Here is a 22,753-nt window from a genome sequence, read left to right as displayed (position 1 = left end):
TATGTCTCATTTCTTTTCTCAAGTCTCTCGTTCCACCTAATGAGAAACACCCACAGGTGTGGAGGGGCAGGCCACCCCTTTATCTGGTGCCCAACGTGGAAGCTTTCTCTAAGGTGAAGGTACGCTGGAGTGTGGTCATTGAGTACAAGTCCACGAGAGACTCCTGGGTACGTCTAGAGTCAGCCTTGCGGTAAGCTTGTGTGCTCGGAAGAACCTAGGGTAACAATGGGGCAAACTAAAAGTAAATATGCCTCTTATCGCAGCTTTATTAAAATTCTCTTAAAAAAAGGGGGAGTTAAAGTCTCTACCAAAAATTTAATTACGCGTGGGATTACAGGCGTGAGCCACCGCACCTGGCCGGGGTGGTGTCTCTAATAGTCCATGAAGACATTATGGTCATAGGCCCTTAGAAGCACATACTGTTTCCTTAACCTAAGTAGGGTAACCCATATTTATTATTTTTATAAAGTTAAAAATCATAACACTATCCTGTTTCACAGCCTCTTTCTTTATAGTTCCTTGTAAAATGGGTATTTATGGGAGCTAAAGGGAGATTCACTTCTATAAAGTGAGAGCCACTGAAGTGTTTTTCTACCCTGCCAGGAAAAGGAGCCCTATAGCTCAGTCACTTGTTTAAAGGTGGCCAGGAGAAGAGAACCTGGGGTAAGAAGACATCAGAAGATCTCAGGACATATAGGGATCAGGAGAAGAATAGGCATTTAGTGCATGGAGTATCATAAAAACACAGGAGAAGCCCAGGCTTTAATCAGGTGTTACAGTGCCTTAGGACATGGACCAAGAGACCTAGTGACTTGCACTTTTCTAGAAGAGGAGGGTACATTAGCCTGCCAACATTATGTTATTTTTTTTCTGTCTCAGGGAAGTTTTCTCATTCTGACCACAGCCCAAAACAAAACAGTTCTTATTTGTGGAATATGCAAATCAAATATCCCTGCGTGGGTCCTATTATGTGATAGTACCTGTGATATCAGCCTTTTGTGTAACACTATGCAAGGAGAGCCATGTCAGGGATGTCCCTGTGGTTATCACTTTTCTTTTCAGACCACTGTGTGCAGTGTGAAGAAGCAGCCTGATTTTTCAACTTCAGGCCAATGGGAAGTGGTCACTGAGTCTGAAGGCAAAAAGGAGATGAATGTCTTTGATGGAGTCATGGTTTGCACTGGCCATCACACCGATGCTCATCTACCTCTGGAAAGCTTCCCTGGTGAGCAACTTACCAGGAAGGAAGATCTTTGACCCATGCCTGTGACCTGACCCCTGAGGAATGGGAGGATTGTAGTCTGAGTAATTCCTACTTTGGAATGAAGTAAGACTTACCCTAATTCCTCTTGTTCCCCAGAAAGATGTTGGGGTAACTTGTATTATTGTCATTTTTGTAATTTTGGAGATTAGAGCAAAATGTGAGGTCTCTTTAGTTTTACAATGACTTTAGTTTTTCTAGGTATCAAAAGGAAGAATGTGGAGTTCTTGAGGAGCATTAGGCTAAATGAGGAATTTTTCAACAATAAACAGGAATATTGAGTTTCTAAGGAAGGAATGAAAGCTTGAAGAACTTCAGTCTTTGGCCTGGATTTTCATTTTTTAAAAAAGTACTCTATACTCTAAAGTATATAAGAATATATGTGCTATAAGCAAAATGGGAGTAGGTATTTAAGGGGATGAAAAGACAAAAGAGAATGGAGGTTTTCTCAGGCAGTTTTTATTTATAGTCTCTAAATCCAAAATACAAACACATCCTGAGTTAAGCAAAGTACCTATGACAAGGAAATCACAAGGTACTACTCTGAGGTTATGGGGGAAAAAAAATAGGCAAAAATACTGAGAAAGGCAAGAAAGTAGCTGAGTAAAGAGAACACTTGGAGAATACATGCATAAACTTAAGTCTGCAAAAAGACCACGTGACTTGACAAATGATATCCATCATATAAACCATTACCCAATAATTATTTTCCCTTCTCTTGCAGGAATTGAGAAGTTCAAAGGGCAGTACTTCCACAGTCGAGACTATAAGAACCCGGAGGGATTCACTGGAAAGAGAGTCATTATAATTGGCATTGGGAATTCTGGAGGGGATCTGGCTGTAGAGATTAGCCACACAGCCAAGCAGGTTTGAATCACTCCATTATTTACTTTGCTTAACTCTAGCTTCAGTTTCTCCAAGGAAGCTGCAGGTGGGCCCAACAGAGAGTAGGGATACCTGCACATAGCCCATCAGTGCCAGTGGCAAATGTAGGGCTTGGTTTCATTACCTCAGTTGGCAACATTGTGATTGATGCTAATAGAGGAGTTAAGGCTACCAGTTAGAGTTCCATTATGCAGCTGGCCTCATACCAAGGAACTGGATCGGCTAAAGTCTGGGCTCATTATCCTAATCAGGCATCTTCTTAGAGTGTGCCTCTGGCTTTGATAAAGACCAAGTAATTGCTGGAGGTTGTTAGAGAGCAGTATTGAGAGTGAGGATCTTCTGTTGGCCAGCAGAAGTGCTATGTTCTTATATAAAGGAAAACACGCTGTGATCATTAGAAACTTTTCACTCATAGGATAGTGGGTGAATTTTCCTTTACACTCCCCAAAAAGAAGCAGTCTTATCTTCCCAAAGACAATGTAGGTATCCGTATAGCGTCCAAACCGTAGCACATGCAAGCAGCTTGCCCCTGCCTTTGCATACAGTTAGGTAACTCAGAATAACATTCATTCTAAAGCAATTATATCTCCTTGGCTTTTTGTTTTGTTCGTTTTGGTTTTTGTATAGCAGATTTTGAACTGAGAAGCAAGTGTCTTCACTATGAATTCCTGGAAAAAGACATGCCAATATTGTATTTTGTTATTAATGTCTTTATTGAATTAAACTCTATTGGCAATAGGTAAACATCTTGGTCGTTCTTTAGTAACTTTAATTAAGCCATGCTTCTCTACAAAGATGTTTTAACTTGTTTTATTTTAATGAGAAGCTTAGTGCTACAATTCTGTTAAATGACTCTTACTCAGCAACTTTGTTTGAAAAACACTTCTTCTCATTACTATCCTCATCTACAACCACAAAAATTATTTCATATGTTACTTCATGAATTAATTCAACAGACATTTATCAGGAAATAACAATATAAAAACAAGGATTAAAAATAATTAAAGTAATTATATAAACAAGGGTTAAAACATGTGTGGGTGTTATGGTAGAAGAATGTGCAAAAAAGGAAGAGTGGGGACCCATGGCAAGAGCTTTCTTTAATATCATTGGCTTGTCAAATGGGCAGTTCTAAGGGATCTTGGCCTTACCTGCCCTGGGGAACTGCAGGTTGCCAAATAACAAAGCATTTCTGCATAAGGTGGCTGTGTCTGTGAGAAAGCCTGGGAAAATGCAAAGGAAAACTATGTCTGCATAGCAGAGGCAATACTGTCACACCGCTAATGCAAGCTGAAGAAACTCAATTGCTGAGTTCTAACTTTTTGCTTTACTTGTAAATTGTATTCATGAAGATTTGTTTATAAATCAAACATTTTAAATGGACCTATATGTTTCAGTATATCATGGAAGTTTTTCATATAATTCTTGTGGATGCTTTTGTAAAGAGAAAACATTCCTTTCTTTCAATATTAATTTCATATAAGATTACATTGATTAAATCATTTTCCTTATATATCTGATTTGTAAATGTTATTTGCTTAAAACAAGGTATAAATGGAAAACTGAAATAAGAAATATGACAGCAGTTAAGCACTTATCAAGTGTTTACTATATACCACAACTTTTACAAAAACACTTCTTAATTATCACAACAGCCTTGTGATCTATGTATTATTGTTACTATTTCATAAATATGAAACCTTTTAATAAGGGCTCTGAGTGTTTTCGTTACTCATCAGAAATTATATAGCCGGCACACAAAACTGTTCAATTTCTAAGACCATATATGCCCTTTCAACTGTGACTGTGGAAGTACATAATTATCACAGCGCTTACAGTCACCACAGGGAAGATAAGATTTGTGAAGTAAACAATTATCCCTCTGTAGACAGGTCATCTTAGACAAAAAGACTATGAAGCAATGTACTTACATAACTTACCATCTGGAAGCCATCTCCAGACAGTTTCATAATGTAGGAAAAGTGATTCTTTTGCCAGGTAACTGAATATCAAACCTTTATCAGCTCTGAACATGGACTTTAGCCAGCGGAGGACACAGAAAGACTGACTAGCTTCCTGTTGTTCTACTAGCAATCTTATTTTTCTCCATTAAATAATCAGTCAAACATTTCTTAAGCATAGGCTTTGGAGTTAGTCAGACCTGGGTTGGAAATTCAGCTCTGCCACTTACTAGCTCTGTGATCTCAGGCAAGTTATTCATCCTTTCCATACCCCTCATCTATAACATGGGTGTAATAATACTTTCCTCAGGAGGTGGTTGTAATATAGATGAAGGACCTAGCACAATGACGTAAAGGTCACAAATCCCAATAAACAGAAGTGATGATAATCTGCTGTGGATGTGTAGGCTTTATCTCCTACCCTTGAGAAAACACATTTGAAGAGACAGAAATCAAGAGTGTAGAAAGTTTAATATCAACAAAAATGATAAATAGCAGGAGTTTTTGTAATAATGCAAACAATGTCAATGGCAAAAGAATGAGGGTTTTAGATTAAATGGTCTCCAGCTGCTTTCAACTTTACCAGTACATGATTTTTAATGAGTTCTACAGGTGATAAGTGCTAGAGAAGTTCAGAGGATGGGGAGAAAATTGTCAGCCTGAATGGTCACTGGTGTCTTCATGGAGGAGGCAGTCTTGATCCGGGTCTTTAAAATGAACAGGATTTGGAGAGTTAAGAAGAGAGAAGGCATTTCAGGCAGGCATAATGGCACTAAACAGAAATACGATGGTGGATTAGAGCAAGACATATTCTTGGACAGTAGATACACCAATTTAATTGTAAGTTTAGTGTTTGGGAAGGAAAATGGCAGGAAACAAACACAAAAACCCACAAAGATTATGCAGGGGTTAAAAAGCCAGACTAATGAGTTTGAACTGATTCTTGAAGAAAATGGGGGTGCTTTTGAAAGTTTATGAATCTGAGTGACAAAAGCAAACAATTTCTTCCATGCCCCAGGTTTTCCTCAGCACCAGGAGAGGGGCTTGGATCCTGAATCGTGTAGGGAACTATGGATATCCTTTTGATGTGTTATTCTCTTCTCGACTTACACATTTTATGTGGAAGATCTGTGGCCAATCATTAGCAAACAAATATTTGGAAACAAAGATAAACCAAAGGTTTGACCATGAAATGTTTGGCCTGAAGCCTAAACACAGGTATGTTCCCAGGATGGGAGTACAGGGATAATGGCCAAAGCACAAGAATAAGGACTCTTCACACTGGCTAATAGTAGAGCTACCTCTACCCACACATTAAGAAAACCCATAGTGACTGGGTGTGGTGGCTCACGCCTGTAATCCCAGCACTTTGGGAGGCAGAGGCGGGTGGATCACCTGAGGTCAGGAGTTCAAGACCATCCTGGCCAACATGGTGAAATCCCATCTCTACTAAAAATACAAAACTAGCCAGGCATGGTGGCACCTGTCTGTAGTACCAGCTATTCAGGAGGCTGAGGCAGGGGGAATCGCCTGAGCCCTGGAGGCAGAGGTTGCAGTGAGCTGAGATTGTGCCACTGCACTCCAGCCTGGGTGACAGAGTGAGACTCCGTCTCAAAAAAAAAAAAAAAAAAAAGAAAGCCTATAGACTCATAGAATCTGAAATCAGATTTCTAACTTGTACCCACAGATGTCCAAGATCTATTGCTCTGTGGGTTTTTAGTCTAGAATTCTCTTTGGCAGTAACGCTTTTCTCATTCCCCCAGGTATCAGTTCTTTTTGCATGATGCCCAACAACAAAATAGGAGCTGAGGGCAGTGCATCATTTACTCATTGAGCACCTGTTATGAGCCAGGCATCATACATGGGCATGAAATACAGAGAGAAAAGACATAATAGTAATAGTAATAGAAATAACACTCACCTTTCTGAGGACTTTCTATAAGATAAGCACGGTGCTAAATGAGTTACATGCAGTATCTCACTTAATCCTTACAAGAGCCCTATAAGTTGGGACTATTTTTGTTTCATAGTGAGGAGGTCAATGCAAACCTACTCCAAAGGCTGAGGAAGCTGAGAGACTGAAGAAAAAGCTGACAGATTCAGTTTCTTAGAAACATTTTATAGGGACTTACAAACAGAAGCTATGTCTGTCTCAGGCAATGGTGAGACAAGATGGTAGATCCCCACACCATTACCTCCCGACCCAGGGATTATATACATTAAGGGAGGGGCACACATACTTCAGAACGAATGGGTAGGAGTTTGCCCTAAGAGTGGGATTTATGGTAAGTACATGCTATTAAACAACAGATTAACTGGAAATCTCAGAGGTATTCCTGGAACCAGGCGTTGATCAGAAGTCAATATGGTAGATTAGCTTCTAAGATGGAGTTGCTTTGGCCTCCACAATTTTTTATCTACATTTTACAGATATAAAAACTGAGATGTAGAAAAAGTAAGCAATTTTCCCGAGGGCAACAGAAATAATAAATGGCAGACTCAAGAAATAGATCTTACCTTAAATACTCTAATGAGAAGAAAGAGGACAGAGTATAATGAAGAAATACATAGAGCGCTATGAAAGTACAAAGGATGGGGTCCTCACAGAACAAGGGAGGGAAAACATTTCTAGAGGCTGATTCCAAATTTATTTTCCCTCCAACTTTTTATTTTTGAAAATGTTCAGATCTACAGAAAAGTTGCAAAATGATAAGTACAATGAGCACCCATATACCCTTCACCTGGATTTACCTGTTAAGTTTGCTGTATTTGCTTCCTCTCTTTCCCCCTCTCTGTAGATACATCCACACATATAGGGCATACATACACAAGTACATTTTTTTTTCTGAAACCATTTGAGTACGTTATAGTCATTAAGACAGTTTAAATACTTCAGTGTATATCAAATAAGAAAAAGGGCATTCTCCTACATAACCATCATATAATTATCACACCTGGGAAATTTAACATTGATAAAATACATTATCTACTACATTGGCAATATCCCCAATTGCCCCAATAATATTTTTTATAGCTTTAAAAAATCTTTTTAAATCTAGTGTCCTGTCAGGTCATCAATCACCCCATTACATTTAGTTGTCATGTCTCTTTAATCTCTCTTAATCTGAAATAATTCTCTCTTTGACATGGGCTTTCTTTTTAAGAACCCAAGACATTGTTTTGTAGAGAGTCTCTAAATTTAGACTTGCATAGTTTTCTTCCTTTTTCATATTCAGGTGAAATGTTTTTTACACATATACTACATAGGGGATGCTGGTCTTAGGGGGTCATATCAAGAGTTACATGATGTCAGCGTCTCTCACAGTAATTATGCTAAATTTGACCACTTAGATAAGGTGGTATAGATACCACCAAGTTTCTCCACTATAAAGATATTTTTTCCCTTTGAAGTTAATCAGTGTGGTGACATTTGGAGACTGTGTTTCCTAAAAACCTTTCACCTAATTATTTTAGCATGCATGTTTTTGGTGGTTGCAAAATAAATTGAGGCTTTGTTGAATAATAGGAGATAGCCAAACAAATAGAACAAGGGAATAGCATTCTAATTATAAAAACAAAGTCTCGGAACAGCAAAAAATACATAATGCTCCAGGACCTGCATGTAGTCTGGAATGGCTGGACTATATAGCAAAGATGGAAGAGTGACTGAATGTATCTCTAGGTTCATCAGGCATGACAACCTTTGCTCTACTACATAAAAAGCATGGAATGAAGACAGTCCAAAGCCATTCAAAGATTTAGGCAAGTGAGTAACATAATAATACATACATTTTAGAAAGACCATTTTGAAAATGGTGTGGGAGTGGGATGGGACAGGAGGTCCTAAAGACAATTGTATCATCTGGTTGAGATAAAGAGTAGATAAAACTATTCTGGGGATGTTAAGAGGAGAAAGGGAAAAGGCTTGGTGACCAGATATAAGACTCATGGTTTTGTGGGTTCGGCAACTATATGGATGGATGGTGGTATTACTGGTGAAAAGGAGTAGGTTTGGAGAAAATGATGAAATCATTAGGTTGGAATGCAGAACACAATCGACCTAGTGTCAAAGCATAACTAAATGCAATAAACCAGTAGTGGTAATTTAAACATATAAAGTTCCTGAGGCCAGGATAGCTCCGTCTGAAGATGAGTTAATTTAGTATTCAGGCATTAAGACTGCTTTTTAGGCCAGGTGCCGTGGCTCATGCCTGCAATCCCAGCACTTTGGGAGGCCAAAGTGGGAGGATCATGAGGTGAGGAGTTCGAGGCCAGCCTGGCCAACATGGTGAAACCCCGTCTCTACTAAAAATACAAAAATTAGCCAGGCATGGTGGCAGGTGCCTGTAGTCCAAGCTACTCAGGAGGCTGAGGCGGGAGAATCACTTGAACCTGGGAGGTGGAGGTTGCAGTGAGCCAAGATCGTGCCACCGCACTCCAGCTTGGGCAACAGAGTGAGACTCCATCTCAAAAAAAAAAAAAAAAAAAAAAAAGACTGCTTTTTAGAAAGATCCATGATACTAGGAACCAGCCTTATTATTATTAAAAGTAATGGCAAAAAAAAGCAATTACTTTTGCACCAACCCAATGTTTCCAGTATCCATAACCTACGCTGTCCCTAGGAAACAATAACAGGCCCAAAGTATACCAAGATAATTCATTGAAAACAACTTTGAGATAAATTCTAAAATCCCAGGCTGTGTATCATTGGACAAGTCACGTAACTTTTCTAGGCCTCAATTTCCTCATTTATAAAACCGGGATAATGACACCTGTTCTGCTTCCTTCATAGAGTTTTGTGAGAGTCAAATAAGTTAATGCATGTAAAAGCCACTTACAAACTGTAAGTTGCTACATACATGTAATTTATTATACAGTTTGGAACACAGTGGCCTAAACCTAGCTCTTGAGCCTTTGAAACTGGAAATGAGACTGAACAGAATGTTGACAGCTTAGTTGTGTCAGACTTCTTGATATGAGGATACAAACTATTGACCTGTGGCCTTATCATATCACACACAGAATATTACTGTTACTTGAGATATCATATATCCACTCCTCAAACAACACTCTTCCTTCACCCCTCCAACACTGTCCCTTTCAGTGCATCCAGGGTCCAACTTCAGCTCTGATCTTCATCTGTGCCAACCTAGTGTAAATTAGACCTTTCCCAAACTTCATGCATAGACCAAGGGGAAGATTATTGGCATACTGTTTACCTCCACCAAAGCAAAATTTTACTTATATGGTACTGATTTCTCTTTCTCTCATTTCTCCTTCACTTGATCTTTGTCACCACTCACAGAGCTCTGAGTCAGCATCCAACCGTAAATGATGACCTGCCAAATCGTATCATTTCTGGCTTGGTGAAAGTGAAAGGAAATGTGAAGGAATTCACGGAGACAGCTGCCATATTTGAGGATGGCTCCAGGGAGGATGACATTGATGCTGTTATCTTTGCCACAGGCTATAGCTTTGCCTTTCCATTTCTGGAAGATTCCGTCAAAGTGGTCAAAAACAAGATATCCTTGTATAAAAGGGTCTTCCCTCCTAACCTGGAAAGGCCAACTCTTGCAATCATAGGCTTGATTCAGCCCTTAGGAGCCATTATGCCCATTTCAGAGCTCCAAGGACGCTGGGCCACTCAGGTATTTAAAGGTAAGTGACCATGCAAATAGACTACTTAATTACTTGGTGATATGTTTACCTCTGTTTAGATAGTTGTTTCTAAATAGCTAGAGATAGCATGTATGGTTACAACAGTGCCTAGCACAAAGTTAGTACAGAAAAATTTATTTTTGAGTGTATCTAAAGTAGCAATTTATAACCATGGACATACATCATACCTGGGAAATTTTTCCAAGCTATGCATGCTTTGAAACCATCCTTGCTGATGCTTATTTAGTTAGCCTGGGATGAGGCAGTCATAACATCTTTGAGAAAAATATTCCCCAGTGATTCCAATGTGTACTCCAAATTAGAATTTACTCATCTAGATTTTAGGCAACTGGCATATATTTATGAAGTAAAATAGTTTTATCTTCTTTCATTATAGATAAAATAAAATATAGAAATAGTATGACTTGCTTTCAGCAAAAAATTAAGACCTGATTGGAGACTAGTCAATAATGTAGGATATTCAGTCTCCCAAATTCTCACTTTTCTCCTTTTATATCCCCTCTTTCAGTTTTGGCTAGGAATATATGAAAAAAATAATGGGGAATAGGTTTCATATGAGTCAGTAGAATGCTATAGCTTCCAAATAAATAATTAAATCTAGCATCATTAAAAAACTATAATGTCCTAGAACATTACAACTGTTGTTCTCTAAACTGGCCAGACCATACCTAATGATACATGTTAAAAGTGAAGCTGGAGTGCGTTAAATAAGGAGAGAGATTTAAATGGTTTAAGGGATTTGAAAACATGCCATCTGAAGTACATGTGAAACAGGTGGAGAGAGATTTAGCCTGGAGAAGATAAACTTCAGGAGAGATATGAGAATTTCCTTCAAATATCTGAAGGGAAGGCCCATGAAAGCAGGATTAGATTTACTCAGTATAGCTTTAAAGGGTCAAACCAGAATCAAGGAGTCAAATCTTGAGGGTTACACATCAGCTTACCATTAAGAAGAAAATCCAAAACCTTTTTCCTATCAGCCAATGCCATTTCATGATGGAACCGGCTGCCTCTGAAATTCTAAGCAGAATAGGAAAAGGATGCCAAATGACTGAACACTCACTGGGCCGGGGCGGGATGGGGGAAGGTATGGAGTAAATTCAAGCCTCAGGATAAAGAGAAACAAGCTAATGTTTAAGGGTCCTTCTAAAGAAGAAATTCACTGATTCTATGGTTGTTATAACAAAATTTGCTATTGTTACTAGCATTTAATTAAAACTCAGAGTTCCTGTTGGAATTACACCTTTTTTGTTTCCCCTAGTGAAAATCTTCACAGTTGCAGAGAGAAAAAGAACCAATGTTATTAGAGTTGATAATTCAACAACCTTTCTAAATTTCCCCAAATTTCTATTACTTCCAGTCCTATCCAGCAGATTATGTACTACCTGAGAGCACTATACAAGTAGTCAAACGCAAATAGCCCATTAGGTTGGCCTAATTCTAGTCATATTAAAGTGATCTTTTAATTGGGTCAATTATATAAGGGGAGAATAGTTCATTAAAACAGGCCACAGCATCTTAGTATACTTTAAGCAACTGGGACTCTTTTCTAAGACCAAGTGAATTATTGAGAGGAAATAGAGAAAATGAGTATTTGCAAGAGTCTACATTATGGCTATGAGATTAGGGGATCTTAGGGAAAATGTACAAAAAGCCCAGCTTCCTATGGTAGCAGAAGCCTAGTGCTAATTCCTCTAGCTTTTTTCTAACACCTGGAAGGAAGAAATCTTCAGAATTCTATAACTTTACCAGACTTTCAACAGGAACCCTGGGTTTTTTATTCTGTCCATGACCAATCTGTCTGCCTCCCACATTCTTGCCTTTCTCTTCCCTGAATTATCCCTTCACTATGCCAGTTTTAGACCCTTTGGATTAGCTTGGTTTTCCCATTTTTTCATGTCTGCCCAACAAAGCCTGCATCCTTCCTTGTCTGTCCCCTACCAAGCCCCATTTTCCTTCTTCTTCTGTTCTCTGGAATTATTGTTCTCTTGTCAAGAAAATGTTCTACTCTTTTCTAGAACACTGAATTTACTTCCTTGCCTTGACTGAAATGAAACGTAGTTTTTTTCATTGCTTCTTTTGCAGCCCTTGCAAGTGTTTTATTTTCACTCAGCAACTTTCTTTCCTAGAAAACTATATCAAGTTACACCAAATCTCTGGATCACAAGAAGGCATTATGTCATAACCTGGCATTCAAGATCCTCCACAAATTGGATACAACCTCCAATTTCAGGCCCATCTTTTTTTTTTTTTTTTTTTTTTGGGGCGGGATGTAGCCTCGCCCCCCCGCCCCGGCTGGAGTGCCGTGATCTTGGCTTGCTGCAAGCTCCGCCTCCTGGGTTCACGCCATTCTCCTGCCTCAGCTCCCAAGTAGCTGGGACTACAGGCGCCCGCCACCACACCCAGCTAGTTTTTTTGTATTTTTTTAGTAGAGATGGGGTTTCACCGTGTTAGCCAGGATGGTCTCAATCTCCTGACCTCATGATCCACCCATCTCGGCCTCCCAAAGTGCTGGGATTACAGGCGTGAGCCACCACGCCTGGCCTCAGGCCCATCTTTCACTAGTCTTTACCATACTTCCTATAATACTCTAGATGCATTGGATGATGTACCCACTAAGCAGCAAACACAGCAGGTACCCTTGTACCCTGTGCTTTTGCTTCCACTGTCCTTTCTCCTTGATATGCCTCCCTTTACTTTTTATTTGTATAGGAAAAGCCTATGCATATTTCTTCCCTCCCTTCGTAGTATAGTGATAGCTCTTTAAGTAAAGGACTCATGTTTATTTGCCTTTGTATTGCAAGTCTAGACCAGTGCCTAGCACATAAGAGGTATCTAATAAACATCTATTCTAATAAATGCCAGTTTAGCCTTGAGGTAAATGAAATTCTAAATTCTGATGTAGAAATTTCTTACCTGAGGATCTCAGCTTCTGGGCTACCTTAGCCAATTTCCAGTTATGTTAAAAGCCTGAAAAGCCTGAACTGGACTGAAATTGCAGAATGGGAGCCAGATCTCTTTTGTCTCGTAACATCAGCTATACATTGAAATATGCAGGGGCAAGTCAGGAGTACACAGATACAACCTGCTTTAGGCTGACAGCAGACTGAAGGCCTGCTACCACAGGACTATAATTCAGGCTCTCTTCCTTCCCACCTTGTCTTGGAACCCTTGGAAGATCTCTGAACTTCAGTTCCTCACTGTTCTTCAACATTCTTCAGATAACATATACTGACCTCTTAGTATGTACCAGGCCCTCTGCTAGGGGCTGGAGATGCAAATATGACCAAACAAAAAATCCCTAACTTTCTAAATGCAGAGTCAAGCAAGGAAGACTGTGTTAGTCCATTCTCATGCTGCTATAAAGAACTGCCTGAGTCTGAGTAGTTTCTACTACTCAGAGGTTTAATTCTACTACTCAGGAAAGAGGTTTAATTCACTCACAGTTCTGCATGGCTGGGGAGGCCTCAGGAAACTTACAATCACGGCAGACAGCACCTCTTCACAGGGTGGCAGGAGAGAGAATGAGTGCTGAGTGAAAGGGGAAGCCCCTTATAAAACCATCAGATCTTGTGAGAACTTACTCACTATCATGAGAACAGCATGAGCAGCCTGAGGGTAACCACCCCATGATTAAATCACCTCCCACCAGGTCCCTCCCATGACACATGGGGATTATGGGACCCGCCATTCAAGATAAGATTTGGGTGGGGACACAGCCAAACCATATCAAACACAGACAAGTAAACAGACACTTAATGATTTGTTCATTCAGCAGATATTTAACTAGACCCTAAACAAGTGCTCCAGTAGCAATGCAGAAGAGCTGCCATGGGAGTAATGGGCAATAAGTACCCAATTCTCCCTACAACTACATAGGAATTTACTAAAAGAACAGGGAAATATTGACCATGGAGGGGATATAATCACTACTGTTTATGCAAAGTTAGATAAAAGTGACAGAACAAATAGAGTTCTGGGAACTGCAAGTAGTTCAGAATGCTAGTAAATAAAGTGTTATAGGAATGAAGGAAAATGAAACTAGCCATATTCACAGGCAATATCAAGAAGTTCGCATTTAAGGTACACAGTGGAGAACGACTGAAGGATTTTAAGTGGAAGAGGAGTCAAATCAGATGTGCAGTTTAGAAGATATGTTAGAGAGGAGTGAAATGGGAAATAGGTCAGTAAGAGCCTGTGGTAAAAGTCTCAGTAAGACATCATGAGGGCTTTAAACCAAGGCAATGACAATCTAAAGGAATTGGAGAAGCCAGACTTAAACGAAATTTCACAGGCAAATCTGAAGAATTTGGTGACAGAAAGCATATTGGAGAAGAGAGACAGAAAAGAATCTGTTCAGGTGTTGAGGCCATTCATTTGAATTGGGAATCTAAGATGGGGAGGAAAGACCTGGAGGGAGATAAGAAATATGGTAAAGCTGATATGTCTAAACAAGGAAACACTGCAAAAACAAAATTTATGAATTAAGACATAACTGTACCACAGGGTATACAGGTAAAAAGATGTATACATCTTTTTAAAATTTTTTAATTTGTAAAAATTTTTTCACCCCATGAGATCTAGACTAAGATGTATATACATCTTTATCTATAGACAGACAGAGAAATACAGGGTTTTTTGTTGTTTTTTTTCTCTCTTTTATGAACTGGGTGTCTCCCACAATCAAGAAATACACCTCCTCCTTCATGTTTCTAGCTAATAGAAGTAAAACTTGTGGTTGTGGAGAAGTAATTTGGAAATTGACTCTCAAAATGCATTTCTTGAATATCCAAAGAGACCTATGATTAATCTTCAATGAAGCATTTCAGTGTTTCCTAATTGATTTGTGAAGATAAGTAATAATTCCCATGGCTAAAATGTAAAAACACATGGAAAACCACAGAAGGCTATTTGAGAGTGATGAACTTCTGAGTTCCATATTTTAAGAGGGATACACCAGGATAGTTATTAGAGTATGCTTAGTGAAGGGCAAGCAAGATGGCAGAGAATGTGAAACCCGTTATATGGGAAACATGTATTTTTAGCTTGATAATTAGAAGACTTAAAGGAGTTACTACAATCATTTCCAAGTATTTCGAGAGCTGTCATGTATTAACATTAAACTCTGTGGCTCCAGAAGGCAGAGCTTGGTCAATGGTACAAATGCAGAGTCGGATCTTGGGGTCAATAAAAATAATAATGTTCCAGCAGCTAGAGCAGTCAAATAATTGTATAATCACCTCAGATATAATTATTATAGATACCCATCACCAGAGATGTTCTTTTTTTTTTTGAGACGGAGTCTCGCTCTGTAGCCCAGGCTGGAGTGCAGTGGCCGGATCTCAGCTCACTGCAAGCTCCGCCTCCCGGGTTTACGCCATTCTCCTGCCTCAGCCTCCGGAGTAGCTGGGACTACAGGCGCCCGCCACCACGCCCGGCTAGTTTTTTGTATTTTTTAGTAGAGACGGGGTTTCACCGTGTTAGCCAGGATGGTCTCGATCTCCTGACCTCGTGATCCGCCCACCTCGGCCTCCCAAAGTGCTGGGATTACAGGCTTCAGCCACCGCGCCCGGCCTTACCAGAGATGTTTAAAGAGGAATGAGATAACCACAAGGTTGGAGTACTTAGAAAGAACACTTGTATCAGGTAAAATATATTGCCATTCTGAAATTCTATATTCCACAATTTTATGGAGTGACACCTTAGGACTGGATGTGGCCAAAATCTTCTACATGGCATAGTCCCTAGTTATAGGGGCATACAACTAATTGTTTAAGCTTAGCATTATTCATACTGATTTAAATACTATTTAGCCTTTGTCTAGCCCTGTCCTTGGTATATAATTCCTACAACTGGAACTGTGTATGCATCATACTTAAATTTATCAGTCAAGATTAGGTATTACGAGTTCCCCTTGGCCTTAACCCCTACTCTTATCAAAGAAACATGTTTAGAAGATGAGGCTTATCTTCCACAGGACTTTAGGCATAAAAAGTGATTTTTTATTTTGGCTGGGCGCGGTGGCTCATGCCTGTAATCCCAGCACCTTGGGAGGCAGAGGCGGATGGATCACCTGAGGTCAGGAGTTCGAGACCAGCCTGACCAATATGGTAAAACCTCGTCTCTACTAAAATTACAAAAAAAATTAGCTGGGTTTGGTGGCATGCACCTGTAGTCCCAGCTACTCAGGAGGCTGAGGCAAAAGAATTGCTTGAACCTGGGAGGCGGAGGTTGCAGTGAGATCACACCACTGCACTCCAGGCTGGGCGACACAGCAAGAGTCCGTCTAAAAAAAAAAAAAGATTTATTTTTACTCCTTCTCTTTCTGTTGATATAAGGCCCCTTTGTTATGAAGAATACAAGTACAGGTGTGTTTCCCCACTCCCCTGCCCTTTAACTTTGTAACTGATTTTCCATATACTTTTAGGCCATTTTCTCATGTCCATATTTCATTTCCCAATTGAAAGACTACATCAGGGAGGAGGCAGGTATTGGTTGGAAGTCAGAGTAGGGGAAATCTCTTCCAAAGACAAAGGAGAATAAGTAGAGTAAGCTACAGATGTTAATATTATATTGTGGTGGTGGTAGAGTAATGATCAAGGGAATTGTAACCTCCTTGAGTACAGGAAACTATCCTGTATTTCTTTGAATTCTCCATAGCATAGTAATTGTTTATAGGATTAGTGTTCCTACCGAGGTAATTTTACAGTTAATATTTTAATTTTTATCTTTAGGGCTAAAGACATTGCCCTCACAGAGTGAAATGATGGCAGAAATATCTAAAACTCAAGAGAAAATTGAAAAAAGGTAAGAAAATCTCCCAGGAAGATATATGGTTACATTTCTACTTATTTCTTAATAAGAGAAATATTGTACTATATTTAACTTCCTCATGTTAGCTTGAGGATTTAGATTCTATTATGAAGAAAAAAGGAAAAATAGTCTGTGACAATAGAATGGAGAAATAGCACTAGTAGTCTAAATATGGATAAGAAAGGAGAGAAAAGTTTTAGGTGTCTAAAATCCTATGTTTAATGCCTTACAAAAGTCACATCGGAAAACACATTTGGAAATAAAATCAGAAGGCAGAAGGTGTATTATTTTTGTGAGGATTACTTGACGTGCTAGTAGACTTGCCAGAGGAAGGAAGAGTGACAGTGGATGAATGAGAGGCAGCTATGGGTGAATTACAAATCTGTAGGTAGATTTACAAGTCTGCAGTGGCCACTTTGCTGGCTATGCTCATGTGACAGCATGCTCAAGTCACAGTGGCTCATGGTATGAATAGTCCATGTGAGCTGGGAACATGGTAACAGCCAGCTGCTTAGTGTTTTGGTGAACACAGTCATTTAGCAGTCTGAATTTCAGAACTTAAGCTCAATCACTGGGTGTTTTTTATTTGGACAAAGTGAAAATTGATGGTAAGTCTCCAAATTTCTGTGGAAAACTGACAGACAATCGTTCCAGGCCTAAAGAGGTGGTTATCTTCAACTGATTATACTAGCATAACTTTCCTGCATGTAGGAGGAGAAGAAAGTTTTTATTTAATTCCATTACCACTTCCAGGCGCTCTCCTATTTTCCTCCTTCCTTTCACTGCCAAACTTCTGCACTAAATTTTCTAAATTCTCACCTTTTGCTCCCTCCTAAGCCTTCTGCATTGTTAACTTCCATCCTTACTCCTTAAACTGCCCTTTTTATTTTTATTTATTTATTTATTTATTTATTTATTGAGACGGAGCCTCACTCTGTTACCCAGGCTGGAGTCAGTGGCACGATCTTGGCTCACTGCAACCTCTGCCTCTTGGATTCAAGTGATTCTCCTGCCTCAGCCTCCTAAGTAGCTGGGACTACAGGTGCACATCACCAAACCCAGCTAATTTTTGTATTTTTAGTAGAGACAGGTTTCTCCATGTTGACCAGGCTGGTCTCAAACTCCTGACCTCGTGATCCACCCGCCTCAGCCTCCCTAAGTGCTGGCATTACAGGCGGAAGCCACCGTACTGGTCGGAAACTGCTCTCTTAAAGGTCACCTGTGACCAGCTTCATTTTCCTTCTTCTCACTACTGAGTTTGGTGCTTTTAAACATTTCTTCCTTCTTGGAGTGCTTTCTTTTCTGGCTCTAAAGTATCTTATTTTAACTTTCCTCCTCTCTTTCCTTTGACTTATTTTTGTCTAACCACCTTCTGACCCTGAGTAGTCAGTAACCCAAGGATATAATATAACCTTTATTAAAGGCTATGTATATACATTGTTTTATATGAGTTTATTTAATCTGCATAATCAAGGTAGAAGATAGTGAACCTCTTTTGTGAAACCTTCATGAATACTATAGCTTTTTTTTTTTTTTTTTTTTTTTTTTGAGATGGGGTCTCACTCTGTTACCTAGGCTGGAGTGAAGTGGTGTGATCTTGGCTCATTGCAACCTCCACTTCCTGGGGTCAAACAATTCTCCTGCCTCAGCCTCCCAAGTAGCTGGGACTGCAGGCGCGCTAACAATGCCCAGCTAATTTTTGTGTTTTCTGTAGAGATGGGGTTTCGCCATGTTGCCCAGGCTGATCTCGAACTCCTGAGCTCAAAGTGATCTGCCTGCCTCAGCCTCCCAAACTGCTAGGATTACAGGCGTGAAACACCACGCCCAACCTCGTGAATAGTATAGATCTTGACCTACTATTATAGGACAAATAAATGTATGCCTACAAACCCTTAAGCCAACATATTGTTCATAACGGAAAGCTCTCAAATTTTTTACAGTTTTACCTTTTTCTCTCCTAAACTTAGTCCCATTTCAATAAATTCCTACTTGACCCTCTATCAGGTCCTCTGAAATTCCATCTCACCAGTTCTACCTCAAATTTATTTTCTATCATTTTTTTCCTGTCCCTATCCCTGGATTCTTCAATCTCAACTGGCTTGATTTGGCTTTTCTCTTCTTCTCTGTCCTAGTTCTTTCTTTTCATTACAGAAAGTAAAAAGTGAAAGTCACTCATTAGCTCACCAAATCCCACTCCACCACACAGATATCACTGTTAATCAAACACATTTTCCCCCTAAAAAGTTGTTTTAAGTCTTTAAATCTGTACTTGGTGTAATCATTTCATTTGTCTCCATTTTGGAGGGCTACTTCCTCTTGTGGAGTAAGTCATTCTCCCTCATCCTTTCAGGATTCCAAATTAACATTGGCCCTGGGAAGTCCTGCCCTGTGGACCCTGTCACCATTCCCTCATAAAATAATTGAGGATGCCATACTTGAGAATTTTTGTGATGGGTTTTCTCTTTCTCCTAACATCAGAGTCCTTTGTATCTGAATGTGCTATACCTGTCCCTCATCTTATCTGTATCTTTCACATCCTTCAAGAACCTAACGATTACAGCTCTCTTTTAACTATCCCCTCTCCACATTCCTATTTAGCAGTCTGAAACCACTCAGAAGTCTCTGCTTCATGTTTATCTCTTTTATCTCCTTTTGTAGTTCCTACGATCCTTAAGGACAGTGACAAATGTTTTATCTTTCTTCTCTATATTCCACAGCTCCTAGTCCGATATTAAGCCAATAGCAGGCACTCAGAAGGCTGTAATTGATTGACTGACTGATTGAATTATTGCTAGGCCACGGTTTCTGTCTTTTCTACTTTAGGTATGTGGAGAGCCAACGCCATACCATTCAGGGAGACTACATAGATACTATGGAAGAGCTTGCTGATTTGGTGGGGGTCAGGCCCAATCTGCTGTCTCTGGCCTTCACTGACCCCAAGCTGGCATTACACTTATTACTGGGACCCTGCACCCCAATCCACTATCGTCTACAGGGCCCTGGAAAGTGGGATGGGGCTCGAAAAGCTATCCTCACCACAGAAGATCGCATCAGGAAGCCTCTGATGACAAGAGTAGTTGAAAGGAGTAGTTCTATGACTTCAACAATGACAATGGGCAGGTTTATGCTAGCTCTTGCCTTCTTTGCTATAATTATAGCTTATTTCTAGTTGTCCTATTGTCACTGCCCTGTTTTTCATTGGGCAGCTTATCTACAGATGCCTTCAGAATCTGACAAGATTGACTCTCAGTTTCATATTGCCCAGAAATCTACTTTAATGTCTCTTTCAAAAGCATTAATTCACTTTCCTTTTTCCTACAATGAAACCTGTTTTTCATTTGTAGTAACTCATCTCCCTTCCACTCATGATCCATCACTCTTCCTTGTGGTAATTCCTAGACTGTGAGCTCAGGTACTCTTTTAGTCATCTTTGTATGTCTTTAGCAGAGTTCTTGACATGTGGTAGATGCTTCATAAATGTTTGTTGTTTATCAAATTTTATGGTAGGGAGAGTAAGTCAGCATCTGTGTAAAATCGCTTACTCCACGTAACTCTTCTTCTGATAGGATTTGATTTTCTATTAGAAGCTCAATTTTTTTTTTCATATTATAACTAAATGTTTCCTGAGAGATAAGAGAAATAATGTTCTTACAATAGTTGTATGTTTCTAAGATAAGACATAGATGCTTAAGACATTTTGTTTCACTTGCTGTTCACTAGTGTACTTGATACATGGTCATTTTTAGCCCTTTTCCTTAGGGACCATGTCTTTATTTTCTCAATAAAGAAATTACTTTCAACTTTCTAGGCTCACAGTCATTCAGATAATCTACCATCTGCCAATGAGATCAACCTGGTTGAGAATTTTGGGATTTTAAATTAGCTGTCCTACCTTCTTAAATCTCTTTGTTCCCATATTAGGATCCAACACAACTTTATCTTAGGAAATATGATAAGTAGCTTCCAACTGTTGTAGTGTGGTCTACAAATGTGATTTGATTCATCTTCCCCCACTCTAATTTTCTCCCCTTTTCTCCTCCCTTACATGGAGTCTAAGTAATAAGTATTTGAACAAGTCATTTATGTATTAAATTAGAATTGATATTAACTAAATGTACGAACATTCTGCTTATACCAGTTTTTCTCATGTCATAAAGTGTAGTTCTGAAAAACAGAGCACATGAAATGCAAAGCAGGGACTTAGGTTTACATCCCAGTGCCACTGATGATTCTGTTTCCTCATCTGTGGAAGTTTCACTGTTCTTGTTTAATGGAGAAATTCACTAAGTGTCAGCTGTCAGGCACATTGAACTCAGGTGATGTTCATAAATAGCTCTTGTACAATACGTTTGTATTTGGATTGCTGCTTATTACTTAACAACAGGATAAATCTGAACAATGGAAAAGAACAACATTAGAGATTATTGTCTTTCCAAATACAAACACATGTAAGAGAACCAGAAATGTGAGAACTACAACGTCTTCTTGTTTAAGCATTTAGACAATTGCCTACCCTTTCACCGAATTTACCTGTGGAATGCCTTTTGAGAGTTAGAACTGAGAATTGGTATTACTTTTCAGGTCTTTTGCTTTCCATAATCCTTGTGATACTGGAGATTTATCATCTATTAAAATGGACCTAGTATTTTTAAATCTGCAGCTCAAAAGCAAATTGAATGTCTCTTGCTTCCTTTTAATTTCTTTTAACATATAAATTCGTTTCTCTTTTAGCATATAAATTTGTTGAATTAACAGCCCTTTCATAATATAATTCCTAGTTATCGGCAATAAGTACACCAGTTTCTTTTTAAAATTAGGAGTATGTAATTCTAAATTAATTGATTCTCTCATTGTACATATTATATATAAGGTTACAAAAAAAAATCATTGGTTAATGATTTTTTAACTCAACCAAGCTAAAAGTAAGATGTGAACAGGAAATTGAACTAAAAACAACTTAAGATACAAAGCTCTTGTTACTGATAATGTCTAATAATATTCATCAATTTACTATATCTTGCTCTTACATTAAAATGTTCTATCATTTTCCTAATTATTTTAAAGCCGATTATAAATATATATATATATATATATTCTTGTAGTGCCAGAAAATAAGGAAGTGCTCAAAAAGCAAACTCAATGGCATATGTCAAAGGGACACAAGAGCCATCTCAAAGTGGTCCCAATGGCCAAAGCTAGAATAATTTGAGCAATAAAATAACCTAGTATTGAATTACAACATAAAATATGAAAAATGCCCATGAGTTCATGCTGATATAAATAAATGATTGAATAAATTAATAAATGGGGTAGAATAGATGAACCTCCCATGAAGAAGAATTCCAAATAACTTATGAACTCTGCCCTCAAGGATATGGAGCAGAACTTCCTACTTCTCCAGTGTGAGCTGAATAGTGACTTCCTTCCAAAAATTACGTATGAAAAGGGGGAAAATAACTTTATAGTGGAGAAATCTGATAAACACTATCTCAGGTGATCAAGATTAACACTAACAGTAATAAGTCACATTGACAGTATGTACCTTTGAGATGAAGTGATAAGAAGGCCACTTTACCTCTCTGTGATATTCCTCTCAAAAACCATAATCCAGTCTAACCATGAGAAAAATATCAGACAAACCCAAGTTGAAGAATATTCTACAAATACCTGACTACCTCAAAACCATCAAGATCATCAACAAAGAAAGTCTGAGAAATTGTCCCAGAATAAAGGGGCCTAAGGAGACATGACATCTAAATGTAATGTAGTATCCTGGATGGGCTCCTGCAACAGAAAAAGAACTTTAAGTAAAAATTAAGGGAATATTAATAAAGTATGCATTTTGGTTAATAATGTATCAATATTGGTTTATTAGTTGTGACAAGTGTACCACAGGAATGTAAAATGTCAACAATAAAGGAAATTGGATGTGGGGTATATGAGAATGCTGTACTATTTTTGCAACTTTTCTTAAATCTAAAACTCTTATAAAATTTAAAAATAAAAAGAAGAAATGTGGAGTTATTATTATTATTTTTTGGCTCAGGATTTGACCCAGAGCTATGGTCTGGCAGAATTTTCTCAGAGGAGGAAAACTGGCTAGTACCAGTCATTCAAATTACTATGTTTTTCTATGATTTCTCCATAAATTAAG

General features: G+C 38.8%; 1 protein-coding gene across 1 annotated transcript; it reads left to right on the top strand.

Annotated features, from left to right (window-relative positions):
* The first annotated feature begins 349 nt into the window (after positions 1 to 349).
* On the top strand, positions 350 to 22,544 carry FMO5 (flavin containing dimethylaniline monoxygenase 5). Its single transcript, XM_031662120.1, has 6 exons — positions 350 to 1,225; positions 1,986 to 2,128; positions 5,126 to 5,325; positions 9,413 to 9,765; positions 16,521 to 16,593; positions 19,423 to 22,544. Exons 1-6 carry the CDS (start codon positions 727 to 729, stop codon positions 19,766 to 19,768), a joined length of 1,614 nt encoding a protein of 537 aa, XP_031517980.1. The 5' UTR covers positions 350 to 726; the 3' UTR covers positions 19,769 to 22,544.
* Positions 22,545 to 22,753: the final 209 nt, after the last annotated feature.

This window comes from Papio anubis, unplaced genomic scaffold, assembly GCF_008728515.1.
Source record: "Papio anubis isolate 15944 unplaced genomic scaffold, Panubis1.0 scaffold401, whole genome shotgun sequence".
NCBI classification, from domain to species: Eukaryota; Metazoa; Chordata; class Mammalia; order Primates; family Cercopithecidae; genus Papio; species Papio anubis.
The sequence above is the reverse complement of the archived record's forward strand: the minus strand, read 5'-3'. Positions and strand labels throughout refer to the sequence as shown.